Source organism: Lineus longissimus, chromosome 1 (assembly GCF_910592395.1).
Source record: "Lineus longissimus chromosome 1, tnLinLong1.2, whole genome shotgun sequence".
NCBI classification, from domain to species: domain Eukaryota; kingdom Metazoa; phylum Nemertea; class Pilidiophora; order Heteronemertea; family Lineidae; genus Lineus; species Lineus longissimus.
Window position 1 is genome coordinate 8,418,509 of NC_088308.1, and position 24,656 is coordinate 8,443,164.

General features: G+C 40.3%; 2 protein-coding genes across 3 annotated transcripts; both read right to left on the reverse strand.

Annotated features, from left to right (window-relative positions):
* Positions 1-11,784: 11,784 nt before the first annotated feature.
* On the reverse strand, positions 11,785-12,841 carry LOC135496981 (CHRNA7-FAM7A fusion protein-like). Its single transcript, XM_064786592.1, has 2 exons — positions 12,652-12,841; positions 11,785-12,173 (listed from the first exon to the last, which is right to left on the reverse strand). Exons 1-2 carry the CDS (start codon positions 12,839-12,841, stop codon positions 11,785-11,787), a joined length of 579 nt encoding a protein of 192 aa, XP_064642662.1.
* A 5,385-nt stretch (positions 12,842-18,226) lies between these two features.
* LOC135498841 (acetylcholine receptor subunit alpha-like) lies at positions 18,227-23,867 on the reverse strand. 2 transcript variants are annotated; one of them, XM_064789325.1, is made up of 6 exons: positions 23,795-23,867; positions 22,848-22,984; positions 22,557-22,601; positions 21,889-21,998; positions 21,227-21,777; positions 18,227-20,733 (listed from the first exon to the last, which is right to left on the reverse strand). In XM_064789325.1, exons 1-6 carry the CDS (start codon positions 23,823-23,825, stop codon positions 20,330-20,332), a joined length of 1,278 nt encoding a protein of 425 aa, XP_064645395.1. In that variant the 5' UTR covers positions 23,826-23,867; the 3' UTR covers positions 18,227-20,329. The 2 variants fall into 2 exon arrangements, with proteins under 2 accessions (XP_064645395.1, XP_064645403.1); XM_064789333.1 differs by lacking the exon at positions 23,795-23,867 and adding an exon at positions 23,287-23,355.
* Between the last annotated feature and the right edge of the window lie 789 nt (positions 23,868-24,656).

Genomic DNA, 24,656 nt, shown 5'->3' on the forward strand with positions numbered 1-24,656 from the left:
GTTGCAAGGCTGGTATATACTGCACGTCTCATAATAACGCAACATCACAACCGAACTTGCTTCGCAGCGGATACTGCTTCTCCAGTGCGTGTATGTGTCAAAGTGGTCATCAAGACGCCGTTGATCAGAAAATGACAAGAAAGTAGCTTGCTTTGAATTGGCATTACACCACCATCATGAGACTGTGAGCTGTTGGTTGCGGCGGAAGAATTACGACCGTGTTTTAATAGTTCTTCCAAGCTCGATCTTGAAAATTGTATTTACCTTAGTTTTGTAATCAAGGCTCCCAACTATCGAAAGTATTGATCCTAAATTGTATTTGAAATCAATAAAATTTGCTGTGTGATTTTCTCCTCTTGCTCTGTGTGCTAACCGTCCTCAAAATGAAACTCTTAAGTGCCTAAAGTATCGAATTCCGGAAAATTGAGAAACAGCAACACTCCTATATGACGTACACACCTCGATATATTTATTAAATTATGATTTACTTGTTTATTTGAGTGTCAGTTGTATAGTACAACACAGCCAGCCTTGAGAGGCTTACAAGACACACTCAAGAAATACTGTAGTTTCTCATCTCTAACGTCCAGCCTGATCTTTACATAATGCATATTCCTAAAATTGGAAAAATGTTAAGGCCTTCTATATTGCCATTGACGCTGCTGGTCAATCAAGTAATGGCCTGAAGAAACTCACTCCCGTCGTGGGCCTACCAAAATATACACATAAATTGGCTGAAGTCGGGCGTGCGAAACTAGAGTATGCTGCCATCCATTGCCATGGTGTCAACATCAATACACAGTTGACAATCGTGTGACAACTAGACTGTGACAAACTAAAACCGCACGACTGCCCACCGTGTATGCAAAACGGGTACTGTCAGGTCTGCCAGGAGCCACCAGTGTTCAAGAGAAGTTCGCAGTATTTTTGGTATTGGGTTTTGAATGGCTAATGAAAAAAAATGCCATAACTTTCCTGTCATATGCATAATTACAAAACAAAAAATTCTTGGTATCGTGTTATAAGCTGCATTGAATTTGGTGCATTAGTTTGCCAGATACCGTATAAAGTAGGTGTCGATACAAATATTGTGGAACCATAACATTTCGCGTGCAGAATATTTTCGCGGATTTCGTAAGCAGGGTATGTTCGCGAAAATATTCTGCCGCAAGATCTCTTGCTTTTCTACAAGAATTTCATGTCATTGTTGCTATGTATCCACAGAGGCGTTGTTTCTAGCTAGGCCCTATGCCAACCTTAGCGTAGTATACCATGTAGGGGATAAAAGAGACGGCGTTTCCCTCCACCAATTGCATAAAAATTACATGGCCTAACAAACACGAATTCTTGTACTTTGAATGACTACTGCCTATTTGAAACCCATCTTTGTGCGCTATATGTTAAACTTTATTACGTCACAATAAGACATATTGACAATTGATTTGAGTAATCTAATATAGACATTAACACTGCAGCGCTTACTCAGAGCTTTATGTCCAGTAGACAATGGAAAAACACATTTCACTCGCGAAATTATTCTGCGTGAAAATGTACATCATTTGACATTCGCGAAAAAATTTTTGCGGCGAAAATGTTCCGTTCTACAGTTTATGAGCTCGACTTTACGTACACGACGGATGATCTTGCTCGGTAACATGGATCACTGGCCACGGTAGGAAGATGCTTCACCAGGGTTATTGTCATTTTTGAATTGATCAACGGGTGGTGGTGGTGTTCCATGTCGGTGTGTAAATGGAAAATAGTCGCCAAAGACTTCGCGAGTGGTAGTTAACAAAAGTTCCATCACTAGCGGTGGCAATCATTTCATGCCTAACCGGAATTGAATAAAGTTGTACGACTCCATTGTGCCATATTCGATTAAATGATGCTAGTATCGGGATAACAAATACCTGTATCGTTCTTTCCCGGTCCGGTACCGGCCCCAGGTCCCCTGCAATGCGGCAGATAAAAAGCAGCCTCTGGTTGCTACTATCCCATTCAACATTTTTCCAACATTTCAATGGCAATTGCCCTCTTTTATGATCCAATGCTCCCTTAATCGTAATCTTTTCTTTGTAATGACTTCTCCTCGTAAGGAGATAAATACATTGGCGTTGATGGATAACAATGTCTTTCTCACCAGTTATATGAATATCATGATCATGAATATGTTTTGATACATTTCTTTGATTATCGAGCTCTCGTCCGTCTCTCATCACATAAGTCATGTGTTTTAAATGGTGGGCATGTTTTATAACCAGGTAGAAAATACCGAATACATCCCATATGCGTCGATTTCTTCGCAAACGGTACATAACAAATGTTTCGTTCATGTTATCTGATGCTTTGATATCAACTATATTCAGCAGTTTTCCATCTCCTTGTTGTAGTTCCAGCAAAAAATAACCTGTTACGCGTCCGTGTAGAACATTCACGATAGGAAAGTGTTTTAACCTATCGGAAAAGAATACCAGACTCCCAAGAACAAACTTTACACTCAGCGCACGTATATTCTGCCGTTTACTGGCACCTGAAATTGTGTTAAATGAACGTTTTCTTCGATAAGGGCCACCTTGTTTTCGTCTAAAAACATGGACTATGCTAATGCTTTTCCTTATCTCCACTATGTATGAATTGATAAGTTTATCAAAACAAACAACGACTTTGCACTCAAACTTAAAGTTTTGCCTTAAGTCAGATAAAAAACGAGATTTCTTGTAGTTTAGCTGGATCTTTTGCCCACTCTGAAATCATAAATAAATTTTACTGTTTGCATTCTCCCTTTGCCATATCGCAGATGCAGAGCCACCAGCTCGCATTTCACATTTGCTTAATTTTTTGCTATGTTCTGATTTGTAAGGATGCATTATGCATTTTCTACAAATCAGTCACTGCTTCAATTATTCGATCTATAAAAAATGGCATGCAAACTAATATGCCCAAAATTCACTACTAACATCTCGTGACACCTACTTTATCTGATAGCTTCTGCTTTACTAAGGAAAAAGGGCAGTAAGTAGCATTTTTTTGGTCAAAAACACGCTTTGGGCGTGTCGCATCGTCATGCTTTTCCTATTTTGCATGTCGATCGCGAGCTATGCCTCTCTCGGTCACGAGATATGAAGCGAGTCATTGTAGGGTCTCCCAATTTTTTTGAGCCTCTCCTCTTGCAAGACAAGACTCATTAAACCAGCTGCCTCATTTCTCCAAACTAAGTTAGACGCTATGGATGGCGTTATTGTGAGATAATTGCCAGCGCCAAACGTTATTGCAAACCTACTTCACAATATTGTCGTCTTTATCGGAGAAAACCTATGTTACTTTAAGTATAGATTCGGATTGTCCTAAAAAATTAATTGTTGAAATTGTAAATCAACCCTGAGCTCCTGATCAAAAGTGTAACCAGATTCTTCTTTTGACAGACAACTGATATACATGTGATGCATACGCATAGATGATGCTGACCGTGTGCATACACTAGGTAGCAAGCCTTGTGTTACCACCATTGAAAATATCAGTGTAACCGAAAACACTGAAGAGGTCGTTTGCCTTGTCAAAATCATTGTGGGGTAATAGCGGACCGGTGTCTTTTTATGGTCCTGAAGAGCAGTACCCTCCCAATATATATTTTCACCACTTGAAGCAATTTTCTGAAGTCAATATGCCCACTTAGCCTGATAATGACTGAATTGTGGATCAAAGTGTTGGTTGTTTGTTGTTTCTGGTACGAGATTACCCTGTCCGTGCGTAACGAGAAAAAAAGAATATAAAGTACATGTACATTTGTTTTTTCTGCCGTTAGGCGTATATTCACTTTCAGATCTTTTTGGGTCAAGGTCACACATGAATTTTCATATGTTCCAAGGGTTTTACGAAACTAGGTCAAAAGGTAACTTCTTCCCATAGTCACTCATATACTACTCCATTGAAAAAAATACATGATATAGATAAGAGGCTCCAGAAAGTACAATGTAGTTGAACGCATCGTTCCCTATTATGGTGTATACAATGAGCTGAGAAATAATGGCTCGTAAACGTATACTAGTTGCTAAAACATTAGTCCTGTCAACTGGATACTGCGCAATTAAGATAGATGCACTGTTTAGGTTGATGAGCGGATTGAAAAAACTACCGAAGAAGACGCAACATACCTTCTTGATCATCATTTTACCATGGTTAAAACGTTGCCTCCCGATAACATGCCTGGATTTCTGTGGGCAAATCTTGATTAAACAGGCGCATCGGCTATTGTACTTTATGGATTCGAAGTTGAATCCAGCGACTGTATCCTGCAATGAGCTCCTCAGAGAACACTCAGTCCTTGACCTTGCTTCTAAAGATACGCCAAACTGGCTGTATCTAAATCTGAAGGTGTTGGACGAAATCGGGACAAATATCAAAACAATGTTCGTACTTACTGAGACTTCGACGAACGGAGACACCATCACCAACAACGTAGTTAAACTTCGCAACACTGGCACTCTAAGCATTACCCTATTGCGTGTTTTTAACTCCATTTCTGAATGAGATATTTTAAGGAGTATAACTGAAAACACTGAAAAAAGAGGAGACGTGATTTTATTTTGTGATTATCTACATCTGGGGTACATAGTCATCGTACTTGGAAGATTTAGAAATTTAAAATGACCTATGAAAAAAACAACGTCTCATGTTGTCAATATTTTGTGAACCACAGTTTCTTTGCTGCTTTTCGACGGGAATATCGTGATCTCATCGATGCTGTTTTTGGTAACATCCAAATGCAGAAGTTAACAAGTAAAAGTGTTGCCCTTGCAAGGCGATGGAAGGAAAACACATCAAGCCGTAACTGGTACTGCACCCATAATGTATTCACCGGCCGATCTTGCTTCACAGTCGATATTGCTTTTCTAGTCCATGTATGTGTGGTCATCTGGACGCCCGTTGATCAGAAAATGACAGCAAAGTAGATGCCCTAAATTTGCATTATACCACGATCATTAGACCTTTTGCTTTTGGTTGCGGAAGAAATACGACCGTGTAAGTTGTTCCAAGCTCGGCATAAGCCTGCGCTATTGTACCTTTGTAATGAATATCGCAGGCTCCCAACCAATATATAAGTATTGATCCTAACCTGTACTTGAAATACAAAATCGAAAATCAATAAAAGGTACAGTGTTTTTTCTCCTATTGCTCTGTGTGCTTAACTTTCTTAAAATGAAAATCTTACGTGGCTAAAATATCGAGTTCTGGCAAATTAGAGAAAGAAATAATCCCATGAACGTAGATGAATCGATTAACGTACATGTATTGTGTACTTGAATTTGTAAAGTGCCAGTGCCAGTATGTACAGGGCATGGAAAAGTGATTTCTTTGCCTTTGTCGGAACTTGCTAAAAAGGGAGACCATTTGAAAAATTGCTACTATGACAACGAAGTTCTACCCTGAGCTCACGATATTTAGCATCCAGGTACTCTGCTTTAATTCGAAGAGTTTTTTTCTGGCCTCTCCTAGTCGCACGAAAACCCCCTCAGCGCCAAAATATTTGTTGACGTCCGACGTTTATTACAGGGTCTTCATTGAATTCACAGTCCTAGAATGAGATACGTGTAGCTCCTTGTAATGGATTATTCGTAAAATCTAGATCGCTAGACTGCTGGATTCACTAGATTGTGACTCATGGATCATCACCGCCTGGATTGGGGATCGTTCGGAAAATGTGATATGATATTCATGTGTATATAGATTGCTTTCTAACCTCTACGTTCACGTGCACCATGTTGCAATACTCGGCCTCATGCTATAGTACATAATCATTCACACATTGACTTGGGAAGTTCTTCAGCCACAATACAAACCCTCTGTCAGCTTTGCAGCTCGGCGATTTTGCTGGTGAAGAGTCTGAGACTGAGGAATCCATGTTGGCCTTGTCAGTGTGTGCACATGGTGGAAAATTTGGTTATTGGGCAATCCATCCAGGTGGTGGTGATCCATGAGTCGCCATGCAGTTAATACTGGAGTCAAATGATCCAGAAAAACGGCAAGACGAAAATCTACACTACAAGGAAATTTGTCACAAAATAATTGTAGGAATTGGGAGTTTTGAATAGCACGGTAAAAAAAGTTTTATAATAAATGTTGATTTCATTTGCGCTAGTTGAATTCCCAGCCTAGTCTGTCTCACAACAGGGCCTCTTTATGATTAGTTATCCACTAGAAGATGATGATAGATGATTGCAATCTCGAGAAGACAAACTACTCGTCGATATAATCTAAATATAATTAGCCACAAGTACCTTTTTAAACAGAAAACATTTTTAGACCCATAGCGTTTACAACTCTCTACAGTAATAAGTGGGCCAGAATGGGCCTACCTATAGGTTATCGCGACTTACGATTATGGCTCTTAATAATGCCTGGCAGTTTGTTGATGCAAGGCAATATTCGTGATATCAACATTCGACTGATCCACTTTGAGGGGTAAATAACTTCTTTCTGCGTGAAGCACTAGAGTACATCCGTGAGTGAAGTAAAAACTCGACCATATCTTTCGTAGCAACCGCTACTCAGTGTGAGCACAAAATCGAAAATTAAACTTGAATTCGAAAATTACCAATTGTGTTTTTAACATGTTCAACAATGCCGCTGTATCTGCACATGGGCAATATTCATTTGCTGATAGAACTTGATAGAGTCATGCCTTAAACAGTCGCAAAGATGTTTTCCAGTTCAAGGAGGACAAGATAGAACTAATAACATGGTTTCTGTTGACAGGGTGCCAGGCTATAAATCTGTAATCTGACACAAAGTGTTGTTCTATCAGTCTATACAGTTGTAATGGAGTTCTTGTTTACATGATGAATTAATCCCATAGATCACGAGCTGCCCTCTAAACAGTGATGCGTATACTATCATCATTAGTGTCCAGCTATCTCCCGCTACGAGTGATCACTCAAATTCGAAAACGTTTGGCGATGATTCAGCATGATGTCATCACGTTCCATCGTATTCCATTCCTTCCGTCAATATGATGAGGCCACAGCGGGTCCACTATGAAAATGAATAGAAATAGGTAAACGGTAACAATTAAATGCCGTTTGATTAATTGTTTATTTATTCATGAATCAACAACAACGATCAACACTCTCAAAAAGACTTGATTACTTACACACAAAATAACGTTAGATCAATAAAGGTATAATGTACATGTATGCTTGATTAATTCCTCCGTGCGCTTTGGCGGTAGCGTGTAAACTAATGACGACGTTCGTGGAATCAGTCCCTGCTTGCATTGGCCCAGATTGATACATTGCATCATGAAGGCCATTTCATTAATAATGCTCTGTGGGCCACCTGTTACGTGAAACTTTGAGACTTTGTTCATAACAAAGTTTTTCACTAACTCTGACGCTAACTTAACTTGGTGTTGTAAGTCTAATAGCGGAAGGAGATAACTCCACGTTACGTTAACGCCAGCGTTAGTGACAAAACCAGTTTTGAATAACCAGGCCTCGGTGAGGCTCGGCATGGTACTAGAAACTTAGAACAGTGGGTTAAGGGCACAATCATCATCATGATTCAAAACAGAAGATATCATCCGAACGGCAATATAGATATAATACATAGCGTAAATTGATAGTGTGGTTAGTTTTAAAATTGTACAACTAGAGATTTCAGAAATAGCTACGCAAAGCGTAAAGCGACGAAGAGTGCACTTAACCCACTCGCTCTCTCTCGATTTTTTAAAATAATTTTTTTTATCTAACACTTAATTGTCGAATCCATAGTGCATCAATGATGAGCGAAGTGTACGAGCAACTACTAGGTATTCCTGTTCTTACCTAAACGCCGCATTAAACAGGTAGCTGCCATATAAAAGGTGTGGGTTGGGACGAGGCTGGCTTTTGCCAGTAAGATATTTTTGAATTCAGAGCTCCTGCCATTTGGGCCAGTTTATTCAAAATTACAAGAGTTTGAAAAGGCAGTTTTCGATGAAAAGTTGATACATTTATCATGAAGTTTCATGAAAGCCATATGCCCACTTAGGGTTTATGAGATGGTCTATTTGTCGGAGAAATTAGGTGGGAAAGATTTGTAACTGAAAATTTGCTTCATTAATAATGCATAAATGTACTATGTGATAGACAGTTTGATGCATGATTGGCATGTGGTAAGGCTAAATATGGACATTGTAAACAAAAGCATGTGACTGTTGTGCAGGAAAATTAGTCCCCTGAAAAAGCATGCAAAATATCCCCAAAAAAATGTGGAAAGGGGCCTACTTTTCATTGGGGGTAGTCCAGATGTATTCCATGATTTATATTCCACCAAAACATGTTATTATTCACCTATTTATATTATTCACCTTTATGTTCAATGTTATGAAATATCCACTTCAATCATGTTAATCCACTTGCTTTGCATCACATAAAACTAGTGTACTCCTTCACTAAATTCAACACAAAAAAAGTCAAATCTAAATCTAAATCCACAATAAATGATTGTTTAATCCATAGAAGAATTAATGCCAATGATGGCCAACATAGGGAATTCCTGGAGGGTTCGGATACAGTCCCCTAACCAATGTGACAACACAATCAGGGATAATTTCCCGGTCACTGGTACAGCTCCAAACAGTCTCATCTTCACCCATATTTTGCAAACTCCTCTGCTTTTTTTGAAGATAGCGATAATCCATCCATGCAGCCCTGTCCTTGAGCATCTTCCAATACCTCTTATAAAAACCCTTTCTCAAAGTATTGTTTTTTTTCTTCGCTGCTTGACCAGCACCCAACCATCTGGGACGTTTGGTGGTGACACAAGGACGACAGTAACAGAGTGTACACTCTTCACTGGCAAGGTCCGGCAGAATAAATCCATGCTCTCTTTCTTCATCGTGTCCACCTTGATTTACAGGGTCCAAGGGAGCCACATTGTTCCCAGCATCGCTGTCATGATCGTCTGAGCTATCCTCCATGTTAGGTCCATCAACTGTAGATGATGATGATGGCACAGGTTCAACAGCATCCTGGACTGATTCAGTTCTGATACATTGTATCCCTTTATCCACCATTTGTGGTTCTGCTTCCACTAAGTCCATCCCATGAAAAGTGAAAATACCTCTTATCAATTCCCTTTCTTCCTCTGTGACATAAATTTGGTATAGCAATTTTTGAGACATGGCAAAAAGTTAGCATTCAAAGACTGGCTCTAGTCTAAGTGTGTGAGAAAAATCAGAGTCAGCAATGTCATCTACCTAACCCGAGCAATAGAATTGTCCTGAGTCAAGGGGGGATAGGTAGGCCTAATATAGGACTCAGATTACTATGTATAGAAACTTTGTATCCATTGCTCCCAAATATCTGACCAAAAATTAAATCTCTTTTTCTTTTTGATTTCTCGTCCCACCATTCGCCTTGGATTTCTAGAGTCCTTTTCCAGCACAGTGGACGTCACCTCGCTGTCTTGGTGCTCATTCCAGTCCAGGACTGACAAGTTGGTTCGGATTTGGTAGTTGGCCCTTTCGAATACGATTCTTTTGTTGTGATATTGGAGCAGAGAATTATTAAAACTTTCGACATAATGCGTATCCCTGCATCCAATGTAAAGATGCGGTGATTTATAAACCAACAGACTGTGAAGATACTTCTTGAGGGCTGCCTCTGCAGGGGCTGAAGATATTTCTCGCTTGCTGGGTTCATAGTCATGATCAGACCGACATGGGGACTCCTGATGACAATTGGCATGATTGTTCTTATAGTGCTCAATCACATTATCTATGCTGGCTTTTAGTCTTTCTGTGTCCCCCTCACAGCGTTTGATGCACCAATATATATGAGTTTTTACAGATGCTGACTTATCTGCCAAGTCAACAAACCAAGACCTTCCTTCTAAATATTTCCTCCCCTTTGTCAGTTTCGCCATTCCTTTGGCCACACCCTTTGTCATATGCCAGGTATCTAAAGAAGTAACGGTTGGGGAGCGTTCCACACGGACAAACTTAGTGATCGAGGCATTGTTATCATGTGAATGCACTCTGATTGGGACACTCTCTCTGTCAAAATATTCATAGATCCTCCGTGTTCCCACCATTTCGTGCCTTTGAGTGATTGGATCGTCATCTTTTGAAATTACCTCATTCTGTAGGACCTTATGCGTCTTTTCGCCCAGGCAGACAACATCAGTAAAGCGGGCATTTTTTCGCCAACAATGTCTAGCGTCAGTAGCAATGTCAATACCATCCAAGCCGGTACTTTCAACAGAAGCAGCAATTTCTTCCAACAAAGCATCTGATTTTGACTCCTTCACAACTCCATCCGTGACAGGAAGATACGAATCTTGGAATTTAGTAAGTGTCTTGTCTCCCATTTTTCCAATGTCAGCTGCATCACATATACGTTCATACTGATTCGGCAGGATTCCTGAGACAAAGTAACTATGGGCCATCCTTAGATTCACCGTAAATTTGCCTCCTTCCACATGGGGTGAAGTCGTCCAATATATGTTGTGTTTGCCTGTTTGGCAAGTGACATGAAATAGACCGACATGGCCATCTCTTGCAGTTTTTTCCTCCCGGACTGCCATTTTTGATGTACATGTCCTGTGGTGCAAGCAAACTCTGTCCAACAAATTGTCCAAAGATTGAACTGTCATTAAATATATTGGTGATTTGGTTTCATTCTTCTGGCAGTATTGGTAAGAAGTGCCACTAGGTTCACTTTGGCATTTATCAGTTGATGATGATGATGCATCTTCGTTGTCCCCCTCAAACGTGTTGTGCAGTTTATAAAAATCGACAAGTTCCTTCAAAAGCTGGTAATTGGTTATCTTTGAGGCAGTTCCTCCACCAAGATGTCTTTTTATGCCGTCTATGTCATCAAATAGGTTGACTTTTTCGTTTTCAGAATTCGCCTTGAATTCTAAGCATCCCCGAACGATAAATGATGTCTTCTGGCTTTTTTCCTTCCTCTTTCGGACTTTCGAAGGACTGTCAGATGGGAATCTCTTCCTTGGGTTCTCCAAACGCTCCTTTTCTCTCGATCTTACAGGTACAGGAATTGGTGACGGATGTTCATTTGACGACCCTCCAGCAACTGATGCTGAACTCAGACTTTGAAAGTTTTCTTGTTCAGCCATTGTAAGATTCAGCTTTGATACACAGCCTACTATTGCATTATGTTTTCAAAGAATTACCTTTCTCCCCATCTCAAAATAAGGGATGGACTCTCCCAATCCTTCCTGCACCCTGATGTACTCAAAAACTGTTATAGTGACACTTCAAAGACCTTTGGCATCTGGCAAAACCATCCCAATCCCATTTTCCCCCAGTAACACACTTTGCCAGCTATCATTTGACTTCCTCAGGTCAAGAGTGCAATGAACTATAAATGATCTATCACCCCACCACCTCCAAGGAAGGGGGTGTATCATAGAAAATGACTGAAAGACACCAGGATACAGGTATCACCAAGATAGGATGCACATCACCAAAACCTGAGATGACCCCTCAAAAACTCAAGAGTCTGTGGGCTAATACTGTACCAGGATATCTCATGTGGAAGACTATCACATAACAGATTCTGCACATTGCCCTTGGTCATAAACCACAAATAAAACACAAATACTATGTGTGTGAAGAGATGAATTTTATCCAGGAAGTGCACCAAAACCACGTTGTATTTCGTTACGAGTGACGTAGCAACCTATTTATACCTATCACCAAGACCTAAATACTGCCCACTCCGCTCAGCAGGATATCTACCTGGGAATACATTAACTCGTGGCCTGGCCACTAGCGGTACGTGTTTAAGTGACAAACATATGGACACTACAGAACGCACTGATACCTAAGAAGGCGATGGTAAAGACATACAACATGAATTTATCAAGTATACGGGCTGCGCTGACCCACTTCTTCTGGTTGTTTTCATTAACAGCGCGAGCCCCGTCACCACAACTGGATTGGACCTCTTTCCTTTCAACCGGATTCACAGAACCTGGTTCGTGAAATTTCTTCCGTTGGCCTTCTTCATTTACGCTCTTAGAACATGCGATCTTTGCAAGGCATCGAAACACAATTGTGTTGAACCATCTGGGCATGTTCACATCATCTGGCATGTAGAACAGTTTCAAGATGCACACCGTCGCTACGATCGAAAGGATGGACATGCCAGTCAAAGAAATGAGCCCAATCCCTGAAAGAAGATAAAACAGGTCACGATGCTAAAATGTTGAAGTGTACATTCTTGCAATACTGTGTAAACCCCTAGACGCACGAGCTCTGCGATCAGAGGCAACGTCACTTCAGACTGTTTCTAAGAAAACATCATTCTGCGATTCATGTCAGTAAATTGAAAGGGCCAATACACCAAGCTATACTAAGTATTACCCAACAAAAACATATTTTCTGATAACCATTGGTTCAATTATCTAGGTAAGAAGGTCAACGTTCAATGTCGGGTGACCTTTACCTCTGTTTCATGAATATGAAATCTCCATCGATATTCTCTGCACCTGTACGCGGAATGTGAGTAAGCTGTGTATGGTGCCAGTAGGTGGAGCATCCACATGATTAGCAGTGTCCGAAATTAAAAAGCCAAATGGATGGATTTCTCTTAACCTTCTGGAGCAAAGACAAAACCCGTCTACTCATTAAGTTGACTTTTAACTTACCCAATATTGGCGTGTGCGTCGATGTCTTCGGTATATTGTCCGCTATTGTCATCTGGAAGACGGTCAGCGCCACCAATGTGGTTATACTGAGTGAGATCTTCTCTCCTGACTCGCATGGTAGGCAGAAGACAATCAGGACCAGCACGGAGATGGCAACACAAGGCAACAAGATGTTCAACGCATAGTACATCGGTTTTCGACTGAGGTGCAACAAGTAAACAAAATAACCACTGCGCGGCTGCACTTCAACCCTGAGAGACCAAGCCGGGTTATTTTTGAATGGAATGATTTCACTTGCATTGGTGATAAGTATTTTGCTAGTATCGTGGTATCGACTCTAAACGGATATAGAACAGCTCTGTTCATCAAATGGAAATCTTGTCATATCCGTGTAGCATGAAACTTCATATGCATCTAATGTTGTCCATTCTACATCACCGTTTGATTTCGCTACAATCTTTTCATTGGTTTCTTTAGACAAGAGTACTTTTCCCTAGAGCCTTAAAAATAGAAAACTGATCAAAAAGTCTTTCTTTTCAAAACTCGTTTTGTTCGGAAGAAACTGTGGAAAGTTGTATTGGGCCAAATTCAAACTTTTTAGCATATTCGTACAGCAATCAGCTAAGTGCAGCATTTGTAAATGCCATTGTTAGTGTTTTCGCTTTTTTAGAGAGAGGCGGCATAAAAGATCAAAAACTTTTGGCCTACCCATGACTATTACGTTACATGTAAGTTTGCAAACGCCAAGATCATTCTGTTTGATAACGTTTCAATAACTTTGTCTTGCTTGTGACAAGTTGTTATCCTGCCAAATGTCATCATTTTTGGAGTGGTGGTGGTTAGGAGCTGTAATGTTTTGAATGAATAAAAACTACGGGACAGGATAAAATATTCATATCATACAAGTACTCTAATCTCCCACTTACCTGTCCCATTTCCAAACCCTATCGCAAGTGACAAGTCCGAATATTGCTAATTTTGGTTGGGGCAGAGCTCAATTTATGGAACAGCCTGGAGTAGTGACATGACAATGGACACTGTAAGGCTTTACGACAATCTTGCCTAGTCACGTAGTCGTTTACGTGTACTGCGGCTGGGCGACCGGGGCAATTAGGGTCACGGTTTCGTAACAGCTCAAGATCACTGTGGCGATTCGTTCACCATTTAACACACTGTATTTACACAATGGGAGCTACTACAACCGATCAATTGCCCAATGGAATAAGGGTGATTATAGAAGAGTCCTGGCTATTCTGCAGTTAAGCAGTGAAGTGGTCTAGGAACACCCACAAGGAGTCTTTAAACTGTGATCGGGCCTGATTGTTGATTTCATCACCTGTAGTTAAAAAGAGTGGCCTCGTCTTTGACATGGAAGGGTAAAGTCACTAGATTGGAACTGGGACGAAAGAACAGGGTGATCTACTGCCTGATAATGGGCATTAAAGAAAAAATTGAACAGAAGATTAACATTCTGATAAGGTTTTATTCATCATGAAAGTCAACATCAGCGTCATCAGGGTCAAACTCAAGCTCATCATTAACCTCTTCAAGTTCCCCATCTGCTGGATGCGGGATCACTGGGTCGTCATTCCCGTCCGGAAGAAGTCCACTTAGTCTCCACCCACTGACTATCATTTGGAATGCCACTCTTTCCCAGGCGAGACTGATCATACGTACTACTTCCTGGCGGGAAATCTGATCACAGTGTCCATCATCTTCGGTATGTCCAATCTTCCAGGCTTTCCACACCAATCTGAGATGACATTTAAAACTGCGATTTACAGTTAAGTCCAAAGGTTGCAAAATTGAAGTGCATCGTCCAGGAATGAACGAATCCTGTCCATTTTGCCGCGGAATTTCCTCCGTAAACAGATGATGTCTATGGGCAGGGTAGCGATCCAAGATGAGGAGAAAGGTTGCTCCGGCAATAAATGGCACAACAATGGCTTGCAACCATTCGATCAATGACTGATGTCTTGCCCAGCCATTCGGAGTACCTGTAACCTAAGATTAAAACGTTTCGTTTAGAAATAAAGAATAAATCGGTGCAATTCATGAAAATGTATGACTCATTCTCCGATTGTATTGTTGCTCAGCCAGCTGATAGCTTTGGGAAATGGTTTCAAAGATCAACGTACTGCAATGATTCTAAAAATAGAACAGGATTCGTAAAAAGACCATTAAACACGAGGAGCAGGCAGATCATAGAGCTAGCTCCATTGGCAGTTGAAGATGATATGGTCATCTAACAGCTAATAAACCAGGATTAGTTAATGAAAAGGTTTACTTACTCGCACGTTCTGGGGAGCATGGGCTCGCAGTTCTGCAATAACTTCGCCTTCAGCATCCAAGCCCCTAAAGTTGACCTCAGCTGGTAGTTTTCGTCCATCGCTGGAGACGGCCAAGGTTACCGTGCATCCAATCTTCCCGTTCCCTCTTGAGGATCTGATGTCGATCGAATGTGATCCTGTTGTAGCCATTGTGGTTTTCGGCACCATGTCAAAGTTGACAAATGTTTCATCCATGTTGATGATCACATGGAAATTTCCATTTTGGATGATTTGAGACGTTTCCCTACGATAGACGGCCGCTATTTCCATAGCGTTGTCGGGGAGGGTTCGCGTGTCCTTATTCTTTCTTCGATGGCTTATTCTTTTTCTGAAAGGAAAAGGAGACCACTTTTAGCTTTGAAAAACGTAGCTTACTCCCCCATTACTGTCCATTTCTTGGTCATTGGGCCCATTATTCCATTATGGCAGAACAAAAGTTGTGAGAGAACCCAACCCAAGTGAGATACCAATTTACGAAATGGCTTCGTTGTTTTTACCTTTCTTTGAATCGGGTCAGCCAGTGATCTGACGCTCGGAAATCCTGATTGCGAGGCCTTTGCGCTCTCGTCTGCTGCCTTTGTTCCTCCGTCAGATTAGTCCACCATTGTCTGTATTCTCTGGCTACTTGTGACTGGAGATCGATCCCGGATACTGGAATTCCATGCTGGCGGCGTTGAATAAACCAGTCGTTGAGCTGATTTTCCATGTCTGCCCAAAACGCTGAAAAGGACAAACGGTAGGCCTATCAAGCAGACGGTGAAGGGATGAATCGGAGGGGGAGAAGAGTAGAGTATGCCTGAAATCTAAGAAGAGTCCCTGAATAATGTCGAACTATGGATAAAACCTCATTTCACAGTGAAAGCCTGAACTCACTGTCGCGCTTTTGCGCCGCGTTTTCACCGAGGCGCGGAAATCAATTGTTATTCATTAGGTGAACAAAGGATTCCCCGCCCGGCGGTGAAAATGCGGCGGAAAAACGCGTCAGTGAGTACAGGCCTTAATCTTATGGGCCTACTTCACTTAAAATTGTACATCTTTCGTAAATTCCTGACAAAAATGAGTTACCTTGTTCATCATTGCCATGCTGCCGAATCCTCCGCCGTCTCCTCTCAATTTGGGTGCACCTGTCGCGGCGTTCCGACATCTCTTCATACTGGTCTAGCCATCTTGAGAATGTCCTTGGATGGATGCGGTGATGTACGGCAAAAGAACGACAAGACCGGGCATGCGCAATGCCCATCGCATGGTGCAGCCTAAAAGTATCCACGTAGTCCAAACGCTGATTCAAGCTGTAGCCATGAAGATGTCTCCTTTCTTGGCCTTCGTTAGCCGCACCATTATTACCTCCGTCGTCACCACCATCACCATGCCCACCATTACCGCCACCATCACCGTCGTCACCGTTATCCATCAAATTCACGACCCAAAATCCAATGGCAAAGCAAAAAATCCAAAACAAACGCATCTCGTCGATTAACAAATCGAACCTCTGACAAAAACATCAATGAGTACACAAGAACTGTCCAACTTCTCTTATACTGTTTTGGAGAATACGTAATTGTTATGTCACTGAGGTCATCCGTAACCTCACCCGATTAGGCCTAGTGTAATTCTTTGCCAGGCTCTGGGGTGTGACAAGGAAGTCGACAGAACAATTATAATATTGATCCAGGGCATTCTGTTTCCGACCATACCCCACCCCATTTTATTGGACTTAGGATTTTCTGATGATTTTCCGGGTTCAGGAATGGGACAGGTAATTGGGAGATTAGAGTATATAGGTCATGAAATTCTAAGGGAAACTTTAGAAAAGAGAGTGGAATGAAAACAATCTCAACAATATATATTTTTTTCAAACAAATAAGGATTTATGGTGCATCTACTATGATTAACAACCGAGCTGCTGGCCACGGTTATGCCCACACCGCCTAGCCCATATATCAGGCTCTGAGCCAACTAGCACTCAGTAATTAAAGAAACAACCAACCAGTACACAGCAGTATCAATACAAGATTATCAGACAGGGCCAAGGGCAGGGGCCTAGTAACCAGCTGCTAATCAGGAAGATCATAAAAGGGGTCAAACAGCTTAAGAGATAGAGATTATAAAACAATGGAAAGGAGCAATTAAGAAGGAAGGTGTTATAAATTATGGTATCTAGTAAAATAGGTACAGGTAAAATAGGTACGGGTAAAATAGGTACGGTAAAATAGGTACAAGTAAATTAGGTACGGGTAAAATAGGTACTAGGTAAAATAGGTACGGGTAAAATAGGTACGGGTAAAATAGGTACGGGTAAAATAGGTACACAAAAAAGAGAAACTAGGTAAAATAGGTACAATCACAAAATTTTACCTGAGTTTCCTGATTTTTAAAATTTTTCACTTCTTTAATGCTAATTGAGCTTATTGAAATAATTGTTATTGAAATAATTCTCTAGTAATTGTTGTTTTTTTTCTGGTGGTGATATCACTACCAACTAATACTAATTATGATTAACTGTTGCTAAGTAACTATGATTGATTGTTGTTAGAAAAATAGATTTGTCTGGTAGAACAGCAAGAGTGCACCTGCTTTTTTCTGCTTTTATATGGTTTCCAACAGCTTGGTATGGCCTCAATATTTTCTATGTCTCATCAAAAATAACAGAGGGGAAAAGTTCTTCTTTAATGATCGTATGGCTTCTTAGATTTCAAGTCTGGGGTTGGGTTCCTGGGTTTTTTTATATGTTGAATTGAGAGTTTTTTGGTGACAACGACAAGTGGTAACAACGAAGGCAAAATATAGTTTAATGAAACTGCATGTATTTATTTTTACACAAATGACGACCTCTGAGTTACAGCACAAACTTGGCACAGTTAAATGAAAATGAATTAATCTATTGAACTTACTTAAACTTATCTAAAGTGCATGATTTTTTTCCCATAAAAAGTAAAAAGTAATCATTAAGAGAACTCTTTCAATAAGCATTGATAAAATCAGAAATAAAAGAATCATGATAAAAATATATGATCATACCTTTATATTACCTAGTTTCTCTTTTTTGTGTACCTATTTTACCCAGTACCTATTTTACCCAGTACCTATTTTACCTAGTAACTATTTTACCCATACCTAATTTACCCATACCTAATTTAATACCTGTACCTACTTTACCCGTACCTATTTTACCTCGTACCTATTTTACCGTACCTGTTTTACCCGTACCTAATTTACCTGTACCTATTTTACCTACATTCATAAATTATAATGGTTAACGATCCTGGGTGTCTGGGTTCACCAGGGCTAGAGAGAAACACAGAAATAATAATAACAGATATAGTAAACAATTCCTAATATTGTCACACTGGATAATGGCTTTTATGAGTTGCGGATATAAAAATTATGTAATATGTCATTCGCATTTGTTCGTCATACTGGTCCTACTTCGATATAAACTAGCGCACTTTTGTGTCTTATTTACACTATTTGATTTAACTGTTCTGTAACAATTATATAGTGGAGGGGGCAAACTAGATCACACCGCTAGCTAAAACATGTATAAAGAAGTATGAATGTGGGAAAATAAAGACAGAAACATGCACTTGACTTTGTTTAGTTCCTGTATATATGAATGTTTATTCGTACTAAGGGTACAGAAATATTGTGCAAGTGCATGAACATTTTGTGCGGGTGCCAACAAAAGAACATCACCGAAATCTCGACATAATTTTTAACTTATGGACAAAACAATAAAAGTATTCAGACACTTACATTGTACACAAAAAATCTAGAAGTGTTTTGATCTCAGCACACGACAAAAAGTTGCTCCCCTGATCCCTTAATTCTAACAGTTCCCTGATTTGAAATCCCACCCTCGTTTGACCTGGCAATTTATAAACATCATGTATAGACAGCAAGCAAAAAACTCATATGGCAACGATTGCAAATAGAATACCAATACAATGTACCAATACAGCAAACCTCCAACTTTTCAAGTGGGTCATTTAATGTTCATTTCCTCTCACTGGCTCAGGCCTATTGATGACCACTATAAAGACGTTTCGTGGGGTCGGCGATATCAAGATATCCCTTGAGGACCCTTTCGAGACTGTAGAACAATTGGAATTTAGGCCAAGGGGCGAGCGGTCTTCGACCAAGTACTGGACGAGGCTTGAATTCTTTTAACTGCGAGGCAAAAATAACGTAATGGCAATTTTGCGGATAATTTCGATTCGCGAAATATAAATTGAGAAATTATGTTTTTTATGAAAAATCGAATCGGAATACGGATGGTTCTCTTAATAGATAGTGTGAAGGCCGTTTTCTAAGTTTGCGAGGCTTATACATACTTTCCCTGGCTCTATTTCTTTGTTTATAGTACATGTTTCAGTTCCTGTGACCCTTAGTCGCTTGTATTTACTTGGAATAATTACTTGCTTTTCGCCTAGGATTTGGTCAAGGTATCTTCCATGAATAAATGTTAATTTAAACTCTTGTCCTTGCCTGCCTTTGTCTTTATGCAATCGATCTTGTGAAGCACGGAATTTACCAAGGATTTCACCTCTATCTTCTTTTCTTACCTTTATCACCGTTGAATACATTAAATATAGACTGGCACAAGCCAACAATTTGAATCAAAACATCTGGCAAGACAAGCTAGAATGACTGAAAAATGGACGTACACACTTCTGTCACAACCTTAAAGACATAATACGTAAAATTGATGGGTATACGTCATACAGGTTTCAGGGCAAGAGGAGCAAAAACGCAAAATTCACCTGTACGCATGCGTATTGAAGCACTTCTTGTCACTTCGGCAATTCCTGACATTAAAATCACGTAGTTTGACAGATCCTTGTATTTACTTTGATATTATTCTTGATTTCTCTCTATTTTCTTTAGATCAGCTTACTCGTATACATGTAAGTGCGATGATGTGATGTTTGATTTGCTCCACATCTGGGGTGACAAATCAGTACAAAGGAAACTGGATTCCAGCTACCAAAAGAATACAAAATGTATTGTTTACAGCGATATATATCGCATTGAAACTGAACGCCACCGGCGATGATTGTTCCTACCATCACCTTCAGGGTTGAAATTCGCCACATGAAACGGTTTGTCGTACGAACCAAGAAAAACGCAGCAACATTAGACCCGATATACGTGTAAATTGGTACATCCAGTTTGGAATCGGGGCGGATCCGATCGAATCAGAATGCGTTTTTTTCGGTTCACGTCTAAACGGCCTTAACTTGCACATTGATTATACTAATTGGTTGAAATAAGAACAAGTAAACACGTTGATGCGTAATTGAAGGGATCTCCAAATATTTTAAAACTGACGTTTGTTTCCGATGGACATTTCAAAAACTCATCAAGACAATACAGATCATAATGAGAATAGACCAAGAGCAAACAAATATGTACAATAGAAACCTATCAATTATACGAACTGCGGTAATCCAATCATCATGGTGGTCACATTTGTCCATCTTGCTCTCATGGGAAATTGCAGAATGAGTTCCATCTGTTTCAGTCGATGTCGGAGCTGTTTGTAGCGGCTTCATAGCTGGGGCGTCGCATGATTTGCATCCATTAGTTGCGCTGGCCTCAGTAAAGCATGTGATTCTATTGAGAATACGGAATACAATGGCATGGAACCATCTGGGCATTGCGACGTCTCTGGGCATGTAGAAAAATTTGAGGATGAACACAGTCGATATGGTCGACAGAGTAGATATGGTTGTCAGGGCAGTTAGACCATGAACTAAAAATACATGAATAGTAAGAACACCTTTAAGCATCCGAAAGGTCAGCAAATACAATGGCTGTCAATGGTGCCATTATTGAAATACTTACTTCTAAGCAGGGAACATAATACTTTGCTCGACCAGGTGAATATTTTTTCTTTTCACACAATTGAAGGCCGCACTGATGAAAACAAAGTATTCCTAAATAATTTTTCCTTCCAATAGTAGCGCTGGCCTGCCTTTACCTACAGACATGGTAGAGCCAGTGATCCGAGTAAGAACACGAAACACAACAACATGGAATCATCTAAACACTAAGACGTCTATCCGACCATGTAGAACAACTTGAGGATGAACACAGACGATATGGTCGACAGTTTTACCTGTCATTTTAGATGGTATCGACAGAACCATATATACGGCACAATCGAGTGGTTTTATTTGGAGCATAGATGCGTCTCAAGTGCAGAGGAAAATGAAATGATTGAAAAACTGACATGAAAAACCAACCTATAACTGGCGTTTCCGTTGTGGTCTTTGGTATGTCCCCAACAATGGCCATCTGGAAAACGGTCAGCGCCACCAATGTGCTTATGCTCAGTGAGATCTTCTCTCCCGACTCGCAGGGTACAAAGAACACCATCAGGACAAGCAAGGAGATGGCAACACATGGGATCAAGATGTTCAGAATGAAGTACGCCGGTTTACGCCTCAGATGTAAAGTTATTTTCACATACTGATAACAACCGAGGGAAGGTATGTCGCAAGGCATAGTGTAATTCACGACATCATCTTCTATACTAATTATCGACCAGGCCCCGTTTTCGGTTATATTTGTTTGAATATCTTTATCGCTATCTTTGAAAATCCGCAATTTACTCATGTCGTAGTGTTCACTTCCAATGTATATTACACAGTTCTGTTCATCGAATGGGAATCTCGCCATATATGTTGGGCATTGTACTTCAAACACTCCGCCTGGTGCAAACGTGGCGCTTCCATCTGATTTGACCATAATCATATCATTCTTTTCCATGGTAAAGAGACCTCTTCCGTCGATCCTGCAAAAGAGTTGGTTAAAAGTCGTCTGCTGTTCGATTTTTGCGCATTTACCTAATGTATTTGAAAATAAGATTCTCAAGGTTTGCCGAAAGAGCATATGAATTCATTACCTGTTATTAATTGCTGTATCTGGCAACCAAACAGAGTCTGCTCTTAGAAGGATCGACCTCAGCCCACCATAATCCGACTCATTCCATCGCAGGTACTCATCATTCCATTTCTGGAACAAAACAACTTCTGGTGAGGCGATTGAAGGCAAATGTCGTTGTCCTTTACGGACCTCTACAAAGATGTATATTACATGAAATGAGGTCTGTGTTGACCTGGAATGGTCGGCAGTATTAAAACTCAGAGTTTTGAGAACTAGGCAGGAGAAGCATTCTTAACTTTAGGACTGATGATTTGAAGATAATCGATTTTGTTTGGGTTATCATGCAACTTAATTTTCAACATTGCCGTCGTGTACCGCAAAGTTGCATGCATGTGATACATGCAACTGCATGTATGACTGCATTTCTATTTTCCTGGTCAACCAGTAATTACGATCGGCGTACCCCTTCGATATGCTGAACCTGCTGGTATTCCGGTGTAGCAGTTTTATAAATGCCACCCTATAAACGAGTCTTTTTCTTCTGCATGATGATGGATAATATAGCTCTAATAAGAGACTCAAGATCTCCAAAATCATATGCGCAAAATGGAAGCGATCAGTCTATCCAAGGATTAATTTGTCTATCACATCGACAGCGCACCATTGACCGAAAATGTTATTACTTACCATCCATACGTTACCAAAGAAGTTCAGTTTTTCGGTAGTGCTTTCCTGAAGAAAATATTAAAGGTTGACTTACTTGACGTACAGTAAATCATTTCAATCATCCTAGAATTGGATGTGACCCATAAAATCGGCAACTCCATCTCAGAAAATCACTTCAATTGCTCCATTTAGTACTTAGATACCAGACCGTCTCTCGTTAAAAAGCAGTGGGTGCATCTATGCTTAAACTGATAACACTTCGAAAACAATCACATATCGGTACGAGAGTCTCAAGGAAGCGCATGTACTCACTAATTGGAAAGTGACAAGTGCTAAACGAAGCTTTACGATTACTGCTTTCGAAATATCCCGAACTGGTCTTCCAAATTTCCAATATACGGAAGTGTTGGTTAAATCATTGATAAGTCTACTCTCGTGATTCATTGAACCTGAAGAGAAAAAAACTTTAGATGGGTACGCCGTTCGTAATTACTGGTGGTCCAAGAAAATGGAAATACAGTAATACACAATGACGTAGCGCATTTATTATGCATACAAATTTGCCGAAACTCTTTCTTATAGCATTTGTATACCTGTCTACACAATGGCCCTGTCGAAATGTGTATCTAGTACGTATTTGCACAATCTGAAATTCTCACATTTAATTACAAATTTCAAATATTTACCTTTGGCCTTTAAAGAAAAATTAAGTACAATGGAAATAAAGATAAGGAATATAGATAATCCTCACCGATACATTAACTGTTGACATATCCGTTAATTCGATGATGTTCTTTAGCAGGTTGTATAGCGGAAAAACAGAAATGTAGAAAACGTAGTGCTTTTGGTAAAATGGAACTTGCATAACTAAGGTCACAGATCATGGCATCATAAAATCCCCAAAGCATCCATCCTCTGCACATGGAAAACAAGATCACGACGTTAAGATATGAACGTGTGAACAGGGTAAGCTCATACATATCCGGCGTGAAAACAGCGGCCACATCTGTTGACCTATATTTTACGGGGAGGACAAAGTGGACCTCGTTTCTACTGGCTAGTGAGACCATTGCGCATGCGTTGTCGCAATCACCTTACGTGGAAACTTACCTTTCCTTCGCCAAAGTTCTCTCGTCGCAGACGATGCAATCGGACTATACGAACACGTTGCCTAGGACCCCTCACACAGAACGACTAACATGTTTTTAACTCGAACAAGCAGTCTACTCGAACAGATAATGAGCCTAATCGTGTCTTACCTTCGGATTGGAGTGAAATCAGCGACAACATTATCAGAACAACCACTACGTCTCTAAAACTAATATATCTGACATCCACCATATTGTCAGATTCTGACGATGACTGTGTTTTCAATAATAGTTTATGATATGAATGCCTAGGCCATTGTCCGGTGGTGCCACTGATACGCTCTCCCGTCAGCAACAGGTATTGACTTTAGATATGGTTACCTTACCGAACAATTACATCCGTAACTGGTTAAGTGTTCAGTAAATACATTTACCCAATGAAACCTGTTTGGCCATTAAATCAACGATCCTGTTCACAGAATATACTAAGTATACATGTATGATGGTATGCAAAACGTTATTCTATATGATTTTGATCTGTCGTATCATCGTCTAGATATTAAATGTGATCTTGGCTTTCCATTTTCTAAAAATGTACATGTACTTCACTAAAATGATGTTTCACGTGATATCTACAGAGATGAACGTTCCCCAGCCCATTATATAGCCTCGATCCGCTGTTCATCGAGCCTATGTACTACCTCGATAAAAAAGCAAGGAATTCCAGCCCAAACGCATTTAAGCTTAAGCCATGATGAAAAACAGGAAATCCTTCGGTGTAAAAACAGTTTGATGTCACAAGGCTAGCCAACCAATCAGGCCAATGTTTCGTCAACCAATCATTTTCGCAATAGGCACCTCGCACTTGGGGACGAAGTATTGGTCTAAACGTTCCCAAGCCACCGTTGCCATGTTTGCTGTGTGGGTACATATTATAGGCATCAGTAAGAAGAACTCTTGAGTCGAAAAGTAGGTCACGACATCAAAATCCAAGATGGCTGACACTCTATGTGCGATTATCTTGCGAGGGCAC

Bases quoted from the DNA above. Each gene is read 5' to 3' on its own strand.
- LOC135496981 (XM_064786592.1), bottom strand. From the start codon at position 12,841: ATGTACTATGCGTTGAACATCTTGTTGCCTTGTGTTGCCATCTCCGTG. The intron at 12,174-12,651 runs GTAAGTTAAAAG...ATCTTCTTTCAG, and splicing joins GACGCACACGCCAATATTGG to GGATTGGGCTCATTTCTTTG.
- LOC135498841 (XM_064789325.1), bottom strand. From the start codon at position 23,825: ATGTTGTCGCTGATTTCACTCCAATCCGAAG. The intron at 22,985-23,794 runs GTAAGACACGAT...TTTTCTCTTCAG, and splicing joins GATTTCACTCCAATCCGAAG to GTTCAATGAATCACGAGAGT. The intron at 22,602-22,847 runs GTGAGTACATGC...TATTTTCTTCAG, and splicing joins CACTTGTCACTTTCCAATTA to GAAAGCACTACCGAAAAACT.